At 34.8% G+C, this 19,392-nt stretch overlaps 1 protein-coding gene across 1 annotated transcript; it reads left to right on the forward strand.

The window, feature by feature from the left end:
• Positions 1–17,048, forward strand: cad (caudal). The gene is made up of 2 exons (XM_068294657.1): positions 1–1,271; positions 15,765–17,048. The coding sequence occupies exons 1-2, from the start codon at positions 479–481 to the stop codon at positions 16,217–16,219; spliced, it is 1,248 nt and encodes a 415-aa protein (XP_068150758.1). The 5' UTR covers positions 1–478; the 3' UTR covers positions 16,220–17,048.
• Positions 17,049–19,392: the final 2,344 nt, after the last annotated feature.

Here is a 19,392-nt window from a genome sequence, read left to right on the forward strand (position 1 = left end):
GCATTTAAAAAAGTGGAAAACAAAGTGAAGAATTTTCAAAAAACGCAAAAAAAACGCGTGTGTAAAAATACCAAATTGAAAAAGTAACGAAAATACTAATTATCGCGAATCGATAAGCTTTTTGGCAAGCTTTGGTGAGAGAGACAAGCTTGAGAATCAAAGCAAGCTAAGATTACAGTGTAACGGAGGAACAAAAAGGAAAGATAGAAAGCAAGAACGAAACTAGAAAAATTGACCAAAATACAAATGTTTTAAATTGGAATTTCATTAACAATCCAATAGAGACGAAGCAAAAAAAATGTGTTAAGCAACAAGAAAAGAAACTTTTCGAGTGCGAAAAAAACCCAAAGTGGATTCAGTTGAAGAACAAAGTGAACAGAGATAGAGGGAGAGAGATTAACAAGTTGTCGTACCTAACCTCACAAATAACTTAAAAGTAATCTAATTTAAAAAAAGAAAAAGAAAAGCAGCCCCCAAAATGGTTTCACACTATTACAACAGCATTCCGTACACGCAAAAGCATAGTGCCACCAATTTGGCCTATGCCTCGGCAGCAGCACCGCCCTGGAATTGGAATAACTACCACCACACAACGCCGAATCAATTCCTTGGCGATATGGATACCTCTGCCCATGCAGCACACCATGCTGCTGCCCATCAAATGTATTACAATTCGCATCACATGTTCCACTCCGCCGCAGCGGCCAGTGCCAGTGATTGGCATTCACCGGCCTCCAGTTCAACGGATAATTTCGCTCAAAATGTGCCCACATCTGCGCATCAGTTGATGCAACAGCATCATCATCATCATTCCCATGTCAATGGTGGTTTGCCCAGCAATGGTTCCAGCAGTTCAGCCAGCTCCGCCGGTAGTCACAGCTCAGCCACAGGCGGCGGCGCCACATCTTCGGGTGCCACTCAGTTAAATGAGACTAACAGCAGTATTGCAGTAGATGCTCCAGGTTCACATTCCCAGCAGCCGCACATAGCCGAGGGTTTGCCATCGCCACCGATTACCGTTTCGGGCAGTGAGATATCTAGTCCGGGAGTACCCAATTCAGCCTCATCGCCCCATCATTTGGCCCATCATCATTTGAGCGGCTCAGCCGGTTCCGGAGCTCCCAACAATAACAATAACAGCCCGTCCACCCACAACAACAATAATAATAACAATAATGTTACACCCAACAATAATAATCGGACATCACCATCGAAACCCCAATACTTTGACTGGATGAAGAAACCAGCCTATCCAGCACAACCTCAACCAGGTAAGATCTCAATTTACCATAACTAAACATCGTAATTCTCTGGGATAACCTATCAAGAAATGGCTTAGATGGAGGAATATTTGTAACTACAATAGTGAACCCAAAAATAGCACCACCACATGAAAAACTTTATAAATATTAAGTAAATTGATACAGTTTTCAAAACGTCATGTTTTATTTGCATGTTTTTAAGAAATTTCGGCATAATTTGATGCTATTTTTGGGTTCTCATCTTTAAGCAGGGAATACTTCAATATTTGCTTTCACAGAGTCATTTAATTCCGATTTGAACTATCTTTTTCTAACCGTTTCTTCAAAAAGAATTTGAAATTTTCATTTAATAGTTTATAATATAATATTTTACTATGATTTGTCTTCTCGTTTAATCGTTTGCCGTTTAAATATCTCAGAAATGTTTCAGTTTTTATTTCAAACTCCAAAACAACTTGGAAACTAAAGAAATTTACGTTTGAAAACGGGAAAAGGTCAAACAGTCTTTACGTACTTTTGAGTTCAACATTATTAAAATTTAGAGGTTTTCTGATGTAACATTTATTTCATATCACATCACATGAACATTTTTAAATATTGAACAACTTTTGCAAACCTTCTCGATTGATCAATATTACAGCATATTCTTAGATGAAAGAAAATATATCATGTTGTGATATCTTAAAGTCGAAATGTGTCATTTGACCTTCAACTCATATATATTATCTTTCGTGGTTTTACCCGCATCCGCTTCATAGGATGATTGATTGATTGATTTCCCCCACAAAGCATCTAAAGACTTGAGGGACACACAGTCCACTTGCATTGTCTATCTCTTACTCACTTACCAAAACTCGTGCTCTTCGCACTTTTTTTTCTTAAAAATCCAAATTCAAAAACCAAAAATAAATATATCGAAATCAATAAAACATAATTTAATACAACAGACGACGACCATAAGCCAATTTGACTGCCAACAGAGTGTAAGAGACTTCTCCACATTTTGGCTCATAAAAATCAAATGTTTGTGTTTCATTTTACGATTGGCTGTTGTCCACATTGAGTCCCCTGTCTTTCTCTCCCTCTCTCTCTATCTCTCTCTCTCTCTCTCTCTGACTCTTTTACTCTGGCGGCATGCCTTGATTTGATTTATGCACATAAATATGGACATATCTATGTGTAAACTCCAAATTTGTTATTGATTCTGTTTGACTAATTTCGTATCATAAATCAATCCAACTATTAAAAAAAAATAAGTTAATGGGTTGATCAAATCCATTGGGAGGGAAAAGGAAACCAACAAAATGTTCTTTAATGATTTCTAATGAAAAACTCAAATACTCCGTGTCCCAAGAAGACTAATACCCTGAAACGAATACACTGCCTAACTAACAATTCTCTCACAGTCAATTAGCACATGAAATTTCTGAAATTCTAATTCAATTCAATTCTTAGGAGTTAAAAGGTGTTAGACTTTAAAAAACGGATTCTTCAGTTTGGTTAATTTTATATGAAAAACGATCACGAATCGAAGGTGTTGAAGGTCCTCCTTTTTCTATCCTTTTTCCACTGACCTTGGCCTGATATTTTACTACATACATATATCTGTTTCTTTTCGTTTATTCCATTTCATTTTCCTTATGGCTAAAACCATTTAAAGGTCGTAAATCTAAGACTTTTATCTTAAGTCTAATTCTTAATACACTCAAGTCTCCCGGGGGACTTTTTAAACAAGTTTCTTTTTATTATTTTTATTCGAAAAGAAAACTTTAAGCCCAATTAGGCAAATTTATAAAAATAACCGAAATATTTTTAATTTTTCTTACTAGGTTTAAATTTTGAAATTTGTCTGTGTCTCTCCATTTGTCTGTTTATATATAAACTAGGCACCCAGTTTTTAGTTATTTGCTTCGAAACTTTGTTTTTAATCTTCTCACGAAATTACTCACCACATTAGTTGGATTCGAGTCGATCGAACCACTATAACATATATAAATCGGACAAGAAAATAACCCTATATGTCAGACATAATATGTGAAAGAAATTGTAATTATCAAATTATTATTCTACTTATTTGAAGGTTTCTTTTTAATATTTTTTTGTGTTCCTAATTTTTATCATTTTTCTTGTCACTCATTTTCGCTGATTGTTTGGCATTTTGTTTAATTTGTATATTTTCTTTTTTTCCACCTTTTCTTTAAACATTTAACGGCAATGCAAATGTCAATGCACACACACACGCACACTGACTCAAATAAACAAACACAGACGCACACAGACGGCTATACTTACTTATATATACTTACCGATTCCTCGACGCTTACGATTTATGACCCCCCAACAACTGAAAAAAGAGAGCCTCATGTCAAGACGAGACACGGCGATATTATTGACGATATCGACAACGATATCCATTAAGCCCATAAAATCTGTTGGCATGCAATTAACGTTTATTGCCATTGTTGTTAGTTAATCCCCCCCCCATCTATACATACCCTTTGGTTAATTTTATTTATTATGTATACGAAAAACAACAATCTGAAAGAAGAAAACGAACTTAAAAATACTGCAAAAATACAAAAAATATGATTTCTTTGGCTTTTGAATGGATCCCAACCCCTTTTGGTGGGGCACTTCAAATGTGGGGTGTGGCAATAAAACAACCAAGTTCCTCTCTCTGTCTGCCTACCTCCTGTTGTCCATTGAATGGGGCATTTGTTGGTGTTGTTGTTGCTTGTACTTTTGTTTCAATGCGATTAGATTAGTGTTTGGAATCAAATAAACGCCCGCCTGTCAATAAGTCACTTCTTTCTCCCTCTCTCTCTCTCGCTCACTCGATGTATAGTCTGGTTACGGGTTAATATTTTCTATTTCTTTTCCTCCACCACACGAGGATGATGATGATGATGATGATGTGTGGTGTGTGATGGTGTTGCTCCAATAATGTTGATATCAAAACGTGGCTAGAAAACAATTTCTCTTATCATTGTTAGCTTCACGAGTGTGTGTGTGTCTGTGTGTCCATGTGTGTGGGTGATAAGCATTGTCGCTTCGGGGCATATTGATTAAAACAATATAGCCATAAACCCATAAAAATTAGTATTACTTCCAATAAAAACTAAATAGCGACATTTATGGTCAAATCTTTGCAATCATTATTAAAGCCAAGCCAAGTCAACCAAGAAGAAGAATTTTTTAAAATATTATTGACAAAAGTGTAAATTTAGAATACCCCAATTTAAGAAAGTGTAAACTTTGTTAGAGTTGTCAAACTTTAAGAAAAGTTCATCTGTGTTAAGGATCAGCTAAGTGAGAACTGTTGACAAGTTAAAAGAATCAAATTCCTTCTACTATTATAGTCAGTTTTGGCTATCTTCATTACGTACTGACATTATCAAGTTAATAGTGAGAAAATTTCAAGTAAGCCTAATTTATTTGGAAATTAGAATTAGAAATGTAATGGCTACTCACCGCCTTGAAGCTCATCCAAATCCCTTAGCCAATGATTTGGCCGACAATACCTCCAGACGCTCTCTGTTTCTGTCTAAAAGGAAATATACTAAATTTATGCAAGAAGAAAACACTTGAGATTAGATTTAGTCCAATCCAAGACAAAGGCAGTTAAATTAGCATAGAAACTTATTCAAACAAGATTAAAAGAAAACACTTTTGGGCTAATTAACAACTAATTATGGTTTAAACACGAGTAAAACTGCGACGTGAGTGGAAGTTATAGAAAATATTGTCTAGATTTTCTTTTCACCAAGTGTGGGTGGGTGGGGGTTGGGGCATATAAAATTAGAAATGCCACCTGACACATTGAGATTTAATATGTCAATATGCACAAAATTTATATTGACGAGCATAAATAAAAATGAAAATACCAAAAGAATAGAGAGAGAGTGAATACCATATCTATGGGCTTGGATTTATACGATGGTTGCCCAAATGTCTAGTCTAGTAGACTTTTGTGATATTGTTACTATTATTACTATTATTATTATTGTAGTTATTGGGGATATTGATAGATACATTCTGGGGTTGGGTTTCTCAGGCAAAAGAAATATTACAAAAACACACACACACACACACACACTCACACAACTGAAATGATAAGCCATTAAAAATGGCCACTAGGTGCAGTGTCGCTTGTGGCCGGCCGTCGACGTCGACTCTATGTCGATTCTTATCAGTCATATCAATATTTGCTGACGACAGTTTTACTTCTCTCACCCATTTCCCAGTTCGATTTCGATTTCGATTTATTCTTGTTTCTTTTTTCCACAACTGAAATACAAAAATAAAATGAAGTCGCGCTGTTGATTAGCCCTCGAATTTTCAGTTCATCGCGACATTGGGCATACCTTCCTCTACCCCTACCCACCTACCCTACATACATATGTACATATACATAGAGGTATGAACAGTCACCTAATATGATTGACATGCCTGGATTAGCATAGAAGCACTCAGCCTATGTCACAGACTTGTTACCATTGTGTCATTTACTTTGGGCTTAGTTAACTAAACAGAACGAAATAAAAAAAAAACAAGAATCAACACACGTAACTAATATTTGTCTATGCATTGGCATTGATATTGGTTATAATAACTAAACATTTCGTTAGTATTTTGATACCTTTTTGCCTAAATGTATGTATGTGTGAGTGTGAGTGTGTGTGTGTGGGGGTGGGTATTAAAGATTTAACCTTCAGTTCAAATTGCCCAAAATGTAAACATATAAATAATCTATAGGTTTTGGGCTAAGAAGTAAAAGTCCGGGTGAAATTTGCTAATCGTGTATTCGAGCACGTTTCAATTTGCAATCTAATGACTCTATTTTTAATTTACTTTTTGGGGTATTTCCAATTAACGTTTCCATACTTATTTGTGCCCTGCCTCAAGTCAAAAAAGAGTCTTATCAGCTCATCCACGGCACTAGAAACATTTCCTGTACAGTCATAAACCATGGAAAACGAATGGGCGCTAACATTTTCAGGCCTATAAGCCTTTGGCCAACTTACCAAACCGACATTCAAATCCAATTGTCAATCAAGAAAACAACAAAAACAAAAACGAAAACACAAAAAATTGCAAATATTTAACAAAATGCCATGAATGATAATGATGAAGATGAGGATGATATATGCCCACCTGCTGGTATCTCTTACCAGTCAAATGATTGACTGGCCAACTGACTGACTGACTGACTGAGTGAGTGACTGAGTGAAACGTGACACGTTTATAAGAAAAATATTGTGATTCGTTTACTTTGGCGATTCTTTTTATGATTTTCCCCTCTCCCCATTCTCCTTGTATTTACGATGCGGTTGGTAAAAACAAAAAAAAAAAAAGATTTGCAGTTATACCACCCAATATATATATATATATATGTATGTGTGTGTGTGTGTGTGTGTATGCCCCACAGCTTAATCGCTTAACAATACAATAAAGTAGCAATAATTATAAAAAACTAAATTAAATGCCCGCAACCCAGAAATCATCCTGCCTACTAAATACTACTACTACAATGAGAGTTTAGTATTATGACCCATGGCAAATGTATGAATGAACGAATGAATGAATGAAATATAAATGACTGAAATGAAATGGTGGGCATATGGTATATGATGGGCTCATATTTTGTGATTTTTATTTGCAACTTATAACTTTTGATGATTATTATTAGATGGATTACTTGTTCATAAGTTTTATGGCAGATGGTTAAAAGAATTCCCCACCCATTAACCCATTACGACCAACAAACAAATTCTATTACTTTCTGTCTGAACAAACCGTTGCAACGTTTACGTTTTACTTTACAAAGATTATTCAAATATTGTTGCACGTTGACCCCAAATGAATGTATTTAACCCACTCAGATAACACTTTGAGTAAAGGGAAAGACAGAGAGAGAGGAGGGGAAGAGGTGAAGAACAAACACAACAGAATTGTGTGGAAGGAAAACGGGGCAAAGTAAAAACTGATTTCTAGCAAAATTTATAGTTCACAACAACAACAACAACAACTAGCAATATAATACACAAAATTTATTGCATATTATTTGATTTAATATTTTTATGATGCGCAAATTATCAATAAATGTGAGGGTACAACAAAATAGAAGACTTTAATTATATTTTGATATGATGATAGATAGCTATCAACTACCTGAATTTAATTGATTTTCTGCATTTAAAAAAAAAAAATGTGGAAATTTGTCATCTTTTACTTTTTATATGGAAAATTTTTGGTTTCGTTTAGAAATTTTATTTATTGATTTATTGATCGATCACAATGTATAGGCTATTAAAATCCAATTCCTAATCAGTTTCGATATTTATATCGTTTCGTTTGCGATATTTAATGAGTTAAAAACAAAATAAAACACTTTAAAGTTAAGAAACTTTAACTTAAACTCTTTCTTAAAGTTCAATATTGAAAAGAAGTCTCATTAGAGCTTTTTGGAGAAAATATAACAGAGAATTACATAAAGTATTAAATTTTTTAGACAGTCTAATGTCTACAGTCTATTAAGGTCAGAAAACTTAAGTTTATTAGGCCTTATTTGCCTGAAGTGAAATGATCAGCGAGTTCTTGGTTTCTAAAATTTTGTGTTCAAAATAATTTTTAGTTAGCCAAAAAGGCTATAAAAATTATATGTTTTAAAATCTAATCCCTTTTTTTTGATTTAGATTAAAGTTGATTTTATAATGAAATAAAATGTTATAGGATTCCACATTTTCGTTCAAAACAAGTTCGAGAACTTTACTGAAATTATAAAGACTTATGTTTAAAGATATGGAGGAAAAGAGGAAATGGATATGGATATTTATATACCCATCCCAAATGTGTTTATATTAGTAAAAACTTAAATTAAAAAACCTTAAAGTTTAGACTCTTGGAGAATTGTTAAAAGGAATTTTTAACAAATGACTTTGAAATTGATTATATCCGTGTTCTATATGTTTTTTATATCTTTATAATATCTTTGACTTTCTGTTACACTTGATTTTTTTGATAAAATTCTAAACTAATTCTAAATGCTAAAACCATCCGCAGAGCTATGCAGCACACCCATTATAGAGGATCTGAGTGAATTGCTGGACGCAAGCGGTAGGAGTGGTTACGCCCATAACCCATTAAACATATTATATATAGTATACATATATATTTGAACTTTCTTTGTATTTTCTTGTGTTTTTGATTGCATGTGATGCTCATAAATGGGCCCATATCGTATATCGTGTATATGCATATAAATTTTATTGCATGCAACATTCAAAATAATTAACGTAAATTTGAAAATAATTTTTGCCTGCCTTCCACACACACACACACACACACACAGAAACTTTGAGAGAAAGAGTTTGAGCTGGAGTATTTATGACTTTAATGGCGGCGACTCATTCAGGCCGAGCCTTTCCCCTCTTTGCCAGCCAAATTTTGTGGTCCGATGGTTGCCATTTTAGCCAAATGCCACACCCCCATTCCCCTCTGGCAACTTCCCTTCCTGTCAGCCACCTCTTTCCGCCACTCGCTCTCAGCCATAAAATGCAAAGACCCTGCCAAGCTGGCTTCGCAGATGGAAAGATAGAGTCGAAGTCATCCGCAGCACTGCCAATGGCGTGTTTGCCATAACACCATTCCCCTCCTCCCCCCACACCATCCCTCTGCATATTGCCTTTTGCCACATTTGGCCGAGGCACGTACAGAGAGGCGGCATTCGTTTGTTGCACGCGATCTGATAATATTTCTCTTTCTGTTTTCTCCTCTTTATGTTTCTTTGGCATTTATAATGCTGCGTGCCAGGGCGCGGTTGGGTCCCGATTCACCCGGATATATGTAGGAGAGGATGGGGGGGGCGACTTTTGCCTATATACTCGTGTGCATATGTGTGTGTAACTACATACATACATACATATGTATGCTTGGGGCATATAAAGTGTTTGCATGCCGCATGTTTGACACTGATGTGCGCCATTTTGAATTTTTTTAGTTAGTTGCTCGATGCATGTGTGCGTGTGTGTGTGTGTGTGAGTTTGTTATTTATGGATGCCAAACATATAGACATACATATGGATATAGCTTTAGTTAAAGTTCAAGACAAGTTTTTCAAGTCACGTCAACTTAATTTTTGAAGCATTCAAAGTTCTCTTTAAAATTCATTAAAATCTTTTGTTGAAATTCGTTAGTCTATACTCATTTAACTCATTACTTAAAATAAATACCAATTCCAGTTTTAGAGAGATTTATAACAAGATTTGCAGTTGGGATTCCTTAAAAAAAAAGAATGTCTTATCAATCGATACGAATTTCACTTACATTCCTTCATTTCCTCATTACATAACTTTTGATCATATCAGACTTCTAATATCATGTATTAACAGTTTTACAGATGATTTTAATGAGGTTTACTAAAAGTTCCCTTACCTTAATAGAGGGAGAAAAAAGGATGAAAATTAAATTTAATAACTTTGACAGTTTTAAATCATAAAGATTTTCCAACTCCAACGATGCTTTAAGAGCTTTGTTCAGACTAGACTTTGCAATTGACTAAAGATATAACTCAAATTAAGATTCTAAAATTTCTAAAAGTTAATTTTACAGTTTTCTACTTCAAAAAATGGAGTTTAATTACCGCCGAATCGAAAACCTACATTCAAGTATTCCCTTAGAGTCCTTTGTGAGGAAGACAACCATCTCGATTTATACAATGTCCACAATAATTTATAGCACAATTTTCATTCCCTCAACCCCTTTTGGATAGTAAATTTTGTGTCTAGGCTCAGGGCGAATGGAAAAAGCAGAAAAAAGTATAAGAACAGGCAGCAGAAATAAACGTCAAATCGAATCAAATGATTTTATGATGTAATTTGAGCTAATATTTACGATATAACAGCATCTAAAACAGCAGCAAAATGCCAAATAAATGTTATTGTTATATTGTCGCTTGGGTGGTGAGAGACAAACAAACAAAACACACACACACACACACACACACACACACACACACATATCCTCATTTATGATGGTCCAAAAAGAAAAGGCAACCAAAAGTAAAGCAAAAAAACAAAACAACAAAAATCTGTGGCTACTTTAAGCTAAACAAACATTGAGAAAAATCTCTCTATTCAATGCCTTGGAAAATCTCTTGGGTGTCGTTGAGGAAATTGCTCTTGTTTGTTTGCCAAAGAAGGGGCAGCCAGAAGCAGGGGGGGCAAATGGCTAAGAAACTTTTCATAGACAAGCTTTAAGGAATTTAAATAGAGAGAAAGGGAGATATCAAGCACAGGACAGAGGCTGCAGGTACATACATATATATGTATGTATCTATAACAAATGTTTCCCAACTGATTTCTCATAGAGATACAAAGAGGAAGAGGGAGATGAAGTCATGGAGGTCGTTGACAAATTAACACTCAGCAGGGGAAACAAGGACAAGGGACACATGCACAGGATATGCCCGCAATTGAGCATGCTTGTTAGGTGGTAGCAGCCACCAGCCAACCACCATAACCGTAACGGTAACCGTAACTAACCACAATTGTCAAAGATCGGTTGACGCTTGTCCTTGGCCAATAATTTGCCCACTGGGAATACAGGCCACAAACATAATTGCTGTAATCTCTCACATCTCTTGGCCATCTCTTGCATCTCTTTTAGCAACAGCTGTTCAAAAATGGTATATTAACTGGAATCTCCCTCGTTCGACGACCTTTCATTTGAAGAAGTATATATTATATTAAACACCTCGTTCTCAACTTTGCTCTCAATATTGTGTAAACACACCTTAAGTCGATTGTCTCTCTGTCTCTATTGCCAATTTTGTTTGCACAATTCGCTTTGTCGGCAATCAAAGCCATAAACCATTTGACTTTACTGAAAAAAAGGGTTCTATTTGAAGAACCCCAACTGCATACATGCACACGATTGTTAATTATATTACACTGAGAGAGAGAAAGAGATAGATTTGTGGCGATCGATTGTATTATTTATTGCCGTTCAGTAGGAATTGAACTATTTCTTTTTTACAACGGGTACAAAGTCAAAAGATGCGATTAAAAATCTCTTTTTTTTTTAACTCACTTACCCATTGAAGGGCTTTTCCTTTTGACAAACTTTTTTCTGATTTGTTTTCCATTGCATTTCGTTTATAAATAATTCCCTAAAAAGTTATTTCAAAGTATTGACTATTATCCTTAGCTTTAACTAGCTTTGAATTTCCACAAAATTTGGTTTCTTTGAACTAGTTGATTTAAAATCTAATTCGGATCTAAGTCAATTAGACTTCCTATGATTTTAACAAACGGTTTTGGTAACATCTCCGTTACAATTGGCATTGTAAATTTTTGTTTGCAGTGCTGTCATTATGTATCATCGATATAAACTCAATCACATGGCACATGGCATTATGGCACGCACTCGATAGAGACACGATGGACAACCATTAAAGCTTATCGTTAAAGCCCTCCACAACCACAACACACAACTGGGGAAACTTTAGTTTCAAACAAACTGTGCTCTGTTCCATGTAATATAGCTTCAGTCATATATTGATATAGACCTCAACTGGGATTAGGGAATGTGCGTGTGCGTTAAGTTGAGTTGAGTCTCTTCTAGGCTGAAGAAACTATCGCTTCAGAGTTTTTTTGAAATTTACCGACAAACTAATCTATCATTAAGGTAATCAAACACACTCCAATGCCTTCCCAAAGCAATCAGATCTCCTTCCACCTGGAGTTTTAAATCAATTTCAATTACAATTCCATATGGCAAAGGGGGGAAGGTTTGAGGGGTCTGAGGTCTGATCTTTCATTTATAGTTGGTTATATTTGTATGTATATATAAATTACGTGCATGGCCTAGCCTCAGTGACAAAGTCATAAAAAAATGTCGCACCTAACTCATAAAAATTACCCAAATATTAAATATATTTCATTGTGAAGCGCCAAAAAATGTATATACAAAAGTTCTGGATAGAGATTTAGAAACTTTTTCATTGCGAAAATTTACTTGGGATCACATTGTTGACTCAAATGACTGGGTTATTATTTCGAGGATAATCTTATATAATATATACACATAATATCTTATCACTGAGACTTAGATGATGATGATGGTGATGGTGATGTGGATGAGTTTGTTTGCCAAGAGCTCTTGGGGTCTCAGACGACAATTTAGATACATTTGTAGCTGTTTTAGCCTAGTTGAGTTGTTGTTTCTCCTCCATTTTATTATGTGTTTGCAAGAGCTGAGACAATAAAACACTCAGTATAGTTTCTTTTATATATGGCCTATACAATTTATTAGATTATGGTCTTGAAGGTCAGATCCAGCTCGAGCACGACGGCCCCGGCCCAAAAGCAAAACTCTATTCAGTGCGTAAGTTTTGTGTGCACTAGATTGGCTAATTCTAAACTTGTTGTTTGTTTACTCAACGTGTGTGTGCTGCTGCTAGTAAGGTGTGAGAAATTGGAACCAAAAGTGGTAACTAGATAAAGAAAAAAGCATAGCAATTGTGGGCATAGCTATATCTATAGATAAACCCCTCACACTGTTCCCGAACCACATTTGGTAGTGGGGTCTTGATGATTTTATAAGACACTTTGAACTTTGTTCGTATTTAGTCAAGAACATTTTTATATTCTTCCATTTCAATAATAACTCTTTCTGAGTCTAAAAACGTTATCCAAAAGATGTTAATCTTTAGTGGCTTTAAAAGAGGTAGAACAGAAAAAGGACACCATTAGAGGCATCTTAAAGATTTGGCATCCTTTGGAAGGCTGGCTCAAACGGCATATATGGTAATTCTCTCCTACTTTAGGACCTCAAATATGATTATGATCAGACACTCCTTAATTGACCTAAATCAGTTCCTGTAACCCTTTGAAAAGGTTCTTCTACCCTTTCATAAGGTTGCCATGTCAAAATCGTAATCTCTCAAAAACTTACCTTAAATTGCGAAATACTTTGGACAAAAAAAAAAAACACATTTGTTCGTCTTTAATTTACTTAGCCAAATCCCTCATTCCATTTAAGTTGATAATTTTAGTGATTACAAATATTTGTATACTTCTTTGTCAAGAGTGCTTCATCAACGTGTAGTTTGTGTGTGTGTGTGTGTGTGTGCCTATCATCATCCACGCCCACTTTATCAGTTTAGTTGGGCAAGAACACGCGCAACTTAAAAATTGCAAAGCAGACGGACTAACAATTTGTAGATTTATCATTTCAAAGGCTTCTTTGAGAGATTATAATGGGGGCGGGATGGGGCGAGAAGAGATAGGTGGAAAAGAGAGGGCTTGTGGCTTCATTTCATTTCATTATTCAGCTTTGTTTTTTTTTTTTTGTTTCTGTACGATTGCCACATTAGACTAAGCACACAATGTGAGACAAGCCACAATTCAAAGAGCGAGCTATAAATTTACGTCTAAGCAAAAGTGTAAAAAATAAATAGAATGAATGTACCTAGAGAAAGACAGAAAGAGAGAGAGAGAGAGAGAGAAAGAGTAAGAGATAAGGGGGCAAAGCAACGTTGGTATTATATGGGCAATATATATTCTGGCCAGCTATAACAGAAAATGTGGCTAAAATCATAAAAAATTTTTATGAATGGTCAATGCGTCTCGTGTTTTCTTCTGATTTTTCCGACGGGTTCCTAAAACTGAATGAGTTTCTGAACAGTTTTTCAACTTTTTAGGTAGAAATTCCAAACTTTTGTTGTATTATTCAAGGCAAAAGCCATTGGTTTGGTTGGATCTTTCTTAAGGAACATCTAAAGTTGATCAAAAAACACATACAAATATAGTTTACAAGTCGTTTTAACTAATGGAAGTTGAGTTTTATCTTTCAATGTGTTCTTTATATGATTAAGTAGAATGCTTTTACCTTTTACCTGATATGATCTAGAATAGTTGGCTTCAAAACTCTTCAAAATTCGATTCGGTGTTGCAAGAAATTCTTCCCAGATCATATATCTTGGTGGATCTCCTGGTGGTAGAGCATTTTTAAGGTCTTTAACACCTACGCTTTGCACTTCTTTGCCTTATTTTACTTTGCCTCTTTGGTCGCGTTGCTTGTCCGTTGTCTGTTGTCGCGTTCTCTTCGTGGTTGAACTTTATCATCTGTGAAAATATTTGTTTGTTTGCTTATTTGCTTGATATTTTAATTGTGAGTGGAGTATATATCTATCTATGTACATAGACACACACACACACACACATACAAACATACCCTCTAACCACATGCATAAAGAAAAAATTAGAGCAAAATCCCAAAAAGCAACAGAAATATGTTTGCATTTCTAAAATCTAGATGATAGAAGCATTTGAGTTTCTCCTTAACTACGTATGTGTGTGCATGTGTGTGTGTGTTTTTTGGGTTTTTCTTGGTTCTCTTATCACGTAGGCACCAACTGTGGCATGATCTTATGGCCTTTTTCATGCCTTTGCCAGGGTTTTTGTTTCTCGTCATTTTATTTGAGTTTTGATTGACTAATTGCGCAGCGCCAAGCGCCAGTCATAAGAGGCGAGATCAGGAGAAGGAGGAGCAGCAGCAGGAGGAGGAGGAGCAGTTCCATCAAATTTCTACTTCTTTTTTCATGTTTACCGCCGCACCCATTTAAGTATTTTGATCATGGGTTCGTCTTCATCTTTGATGATGTTGATGTTGATGACTCCCCTATCATAATTCAAATATTGTCATCGAGGAGAACTGACTGTCTGACGCCAGTCACTCACTCACATTCGGTTTGCCTTGCCAAGTCGTGGGCGGCAAGCAAAGTCATCAAGAAATTTGTGGGCCACATGATCATCTTTTGTTGGTAGGGAACTAACTTACGTGTATGTAGAGATACATATTTTGCCAGTCTTGAAATTTACTTGACTTTATTTACATTTTCATCATCCTCATGAATGTGGTTAACAACGCCATTAATTAGCGCGATTTTATATATTCATTTGATTCTATTCGTTTGTGTCTACTAGGACTATCAGAGCTTTAGTTTAGTTCTTTTCTATAGGACTTACATGATATAGTGAGCCGATCTTTACAAAAGTTGCTGAAAAGATAGAAGAGAGAATTTTACGATTTTGTGTCGAAATGGAATCCAAAATTATATATTTCCTGACTTTGAAGCGGTCATATCTATGCTATCTATCTGTTATAGAGTATAAAGCCAGCTAAATCAAGAACTTGATCTAAATAAGGGGAATATCTTTGATGATAATGACGAATAAAGGGCCCAGGGTTTTTGTCGACTTGGCTTTGCATGCTACTCAAGGATACATCTTCCTTCTAATGAGACTTCATAACATTGATGACTTAATATATCAGTCCAAATCCTTTATTTTCTATATAAACTATATATTATTGGAATGCCTGACATGTTTCTAATCCTGCCTTGTCTGCAATTTTTTATAATTTGTAGTTGAATGCATTTATTTTCGTATTACTTTAAACTTAATTCACATAAAACTAATTTGCTTATTTTCATTTTAGGTAAAACCCGCACCAAGGACAAATATCGTGTAGTTTATACCGATTTCCAGCGTCTGGAATTGGAGAAAGAGTATTGCACCTCCCGTTACATAACCATCCGTCGGAAAAGTGAATTGGCCCAAACATTGGCCCTATCCGAGCGTCAAGTGAAAATCTGGTTTCAGAATCGCCGGGCCAAGGAACGCAAACAGAATAAGAAGGGCAGCGATCCGAATGTTATGGGCGGAGTGCAGCATACGGACTATAGCCAATTGTTGGACAGCAAAACAAAACTGGAGCCCAGTTTGCATTTACAGCATCCATTGCACTCGATGAATCCCATGGCCATGAATATACCCGCCATGCGATTGCATCCATTGACGGCCCACAGTCATTTGGCGGCAGCAGCGGCGCACTCACATCAATTGCAGCATAGTGCAGCGGCTGTGGCTGGTGTCGGTTCGCTATCGATGTGACCACCAGAATATGGTATTGATCTGCACTACAATAACACCAACCCCAACCCCAACAACAGCAACAACAACATCAACCACAACCATCAGCATAATGGCAACAGCAGCAGCAGCTATATGGAACAAGGGCAGCAGCAATCATCTTTGGGTTTTAGTGTTGCCCTCACAACATGTCCTAGTGATTTGGCAGTGGATTTGGCTTAGAGTTGGGACAGTTCCCATCCCCAAACAGTCAGACTGTCAGGGACTGTCCCAATAAGATTAGAGGCAACAGCGTCACTTGAATATTGCACGTTGTTAACTTTTTGTGATTGTATATTCTAAGCGCTGAAATTGTTGCCAAGACCCAAGAAAGCAGAGTCTAAGGAGGAGGAGGAGGAAGAGGAGGGGTTCTTGTCTAAGCCATCTCCCTAAGCCAGAAAACATATACATATTTCCAGTATGATGTAAAAATTATCTATATATTATTATTATTTTATTATTATTATTTTTCACTTTGTATGTATAATTATTGTTTTTTGTTTAGAACCATTAAGAATTGAATGTAGTTGATAAGTTGCCCAGGAAAAACAAATTCATTCTTAGCCGTCCCATTTAAATTAAAAAAAAAAAATCAAAACACGTTCTTAACTTAATTTAGTTTAACAAAAACAAAATTACACACAAATTCTATGTAAATATCTATAAATTTAAAAAAATATTCAACACGCACAAAGAATGAGACAGACAGAGAGAGAGAGAGAGAAAGAGAGAGAGTTTTTAACGTTTATTACATTTATGTTGTAATAACAAATAGTTTTTAGTCTTAACAATATATATTTATATATATAAATGCATAAATTGAGCACACAAATCAACAACAACAACAACAAAATGTTTATATATATATATATATTAAATAAAACAAATCAAAAGCAACAACAACAAACACAAAACCACTTTCTGCCTAAAGACATTTAATAATAATAATAAAAAAGAAACAATTATATATATATATGTATATGTATGTGTGTGTAATTTGTTGGAAATGTTAATGTAGTTCTCTTTAGTTCAATTATGGCGGCAATTAGTTTATGTGAAATGTACGAGCAAACGCTTAGCTATTTAAATAAAACACAAAATATTAAAAAAAAAAAAGACAACAATAACAAGAATTAAAAGTTTATTTAATTAAAATTCTTATCTTTTGGACGGGAAGTTAAACCTGAAACTATACATAACTTGATCTATACTAATTTGGGATTAGCAAATGGAGATGACTTATCTATATGCCCATCTAATGTCTGGCTCCTTGATTTATACCTGATTTAAGCTGAATTGTTAATAGTAACTTTTGACGTGGCCAACGATGATATCAAGTATTTTGCTATTTAACTAAATTGAAATCCTCTCAAAATGTTCAACAAAGATTTGTCATATAGTTTTTTGGATCAATTGTTGATCTCTCACTACATACAACAACTCATGAATCAAGTTTAGAGTGATCATCCATCAATTTTAACTCAAAGACGGTTGACCATCTTATGAACTGCATATCTTTCACACTTTTCAACACCAAGGAAGTCTCAAAAGGAAGATCATCGATAATTAATTGGTCTAACATTCAGAACTAAAAGACTTGTGATATTTCAACGAGGTTGTGGGCCAAAGATAATGTGATTTCTATATATCTAGACTTTCATATACATCCTACATATAATACGGGGACTTTCGCAAAACCTGGTCTACAAAGAGTTTTGACCTGGAAACTACTTCTAAACTGACATCCAATGGTTTGAATTCCCATTGAAAACTCCATAAGAAAAAGTCCTTTTATTTTACAATTAGCGTAAATCTTCTTAATGGAAATCCTTAATGAACGATTTTTCGGTAATTTTTTATCATTTTCTTATTGTCTTCTCTTAGATTTCGAGGAGATTGTCACGGGAAAAGAAAAGTTTAAAGTAATTTAGTTTGAAAATCTTTGACAATTTGTCAGATGGTTGGTATTCCTCGATGCAAAGAAGTCTTGCGTTTTTTGAAGGAAGATTCTTAAGGAATATGGCAACTTTTCTTAAGAATTCATTAAGTGCTATACCGAAAAGTATGTTTTACTAATTTATTATTTATAGACAGTTCCGATTTCTTTGAGATCATGTTGGAAAATCATTTTGTTATAGAGTCTGAACATTTTTCGACTAACTTCTAAAACCAATTCAATTCAATTGAAAGACCAAATGGCTGTAAAAGTAATACAATATTACTCGAAATTAATTGATATATCTTTAACTTAGCGAACTCTAAAAAGAATACACTAGTTCAATAGTACTTACTTTACTTTACTAGGACGAAAAGCATTCCTTAGCAGTTAAGGGTTGACTCTTTGTTTGAGAACTCACAATGGCCATGCTCCACCTACAATCGGCATCTATTGATGGATTTGTCAATTGTTGTTTCTTTGCAGCCATTGTCGTTGCCTCTCACTCGGCCACTGTTGCTAGCTCTGTCACACACATGGCAATAGGCCTAGGCTCACTTAACATGGCCATAACCTGATCGTTTCTCGTCATTTTGGACTTGATTTTGATGGTCACCATCCATAAATCTGGAAATTATTCTCCTAAACATCACAATGATTTTGTGTTTGTTTTTATAAATAATATAAAGCAATTTGTTTTAAACTGACTTGATTTAAAATTGATGAAACATATTAATTTTGTGTATTAATACTTGAATAGAAAATTTAAACAAGTTGATATTTAAAAATAAATGTTAATTAGCCGTTTAGTTTGTAGTAAAATATAAAATACGAAATTTATATGATGAATCAGTTTCTCTTTAATATATTCTATAAGTCAATCATTAATTTAATTAACAAAAAAGTAAAAATATGGTAAATAGTTTCTATCAAAATCTTTGGATAGTTAAGAACTTATAAAATCTTTCTGTTTCTCATTCATTGAGGTGGCAAATCAAAAGGGTTTAATAAAAATCGTAAAGGTCATTCATTATATTATTCGAATAGTTTAGGTAAAATAATTAAAAGTGGTGAAATACATTTTTTTTTTTACAATGGGACTAGATCAACAAAAAATCGTTATTATCTAAACTTTTACTAAAAATAAAGCTTATCAAAGTGCTAATAGCCCGTTTAAGGGTATAATTAAGATAATATCGAAAATGACTCACAAAAATAA

Source organism: Drosophila tropicalis, unplaced genomic scaffold, assembly GCF_018151085.1.
Source record: "Drosophila tropicalis isolate 14030-0801.00 unplaced genomic scaffold, ASM1815108v1 contig_845, whole genome shotgun sequence".
Taxonomy (NCBI): Eukaryota; Metazoa; Arthropoda; class Insecta; order Diptera; family Drosophilidae; genus Drosophila; species Drosophila tropicalis.

What these genes read in the sequence shown, in the direction of transcription:
- cad (XM_068294657.1), top strand. Translation starts at nt 479, where the DNA reads ATGGTTTCACACTATTACAACAGCATTCCGTACACGCAAAAGCATAGT. An exon ending in TCCAGCACAACCTCAACCAG is followed by an intron (nt 1,272 to 15,764) that starts GTAAGATCTCAA and finishes TTTTCATTTTAG; the next exon opens with GTAAAACCCGCACCAAGGAC.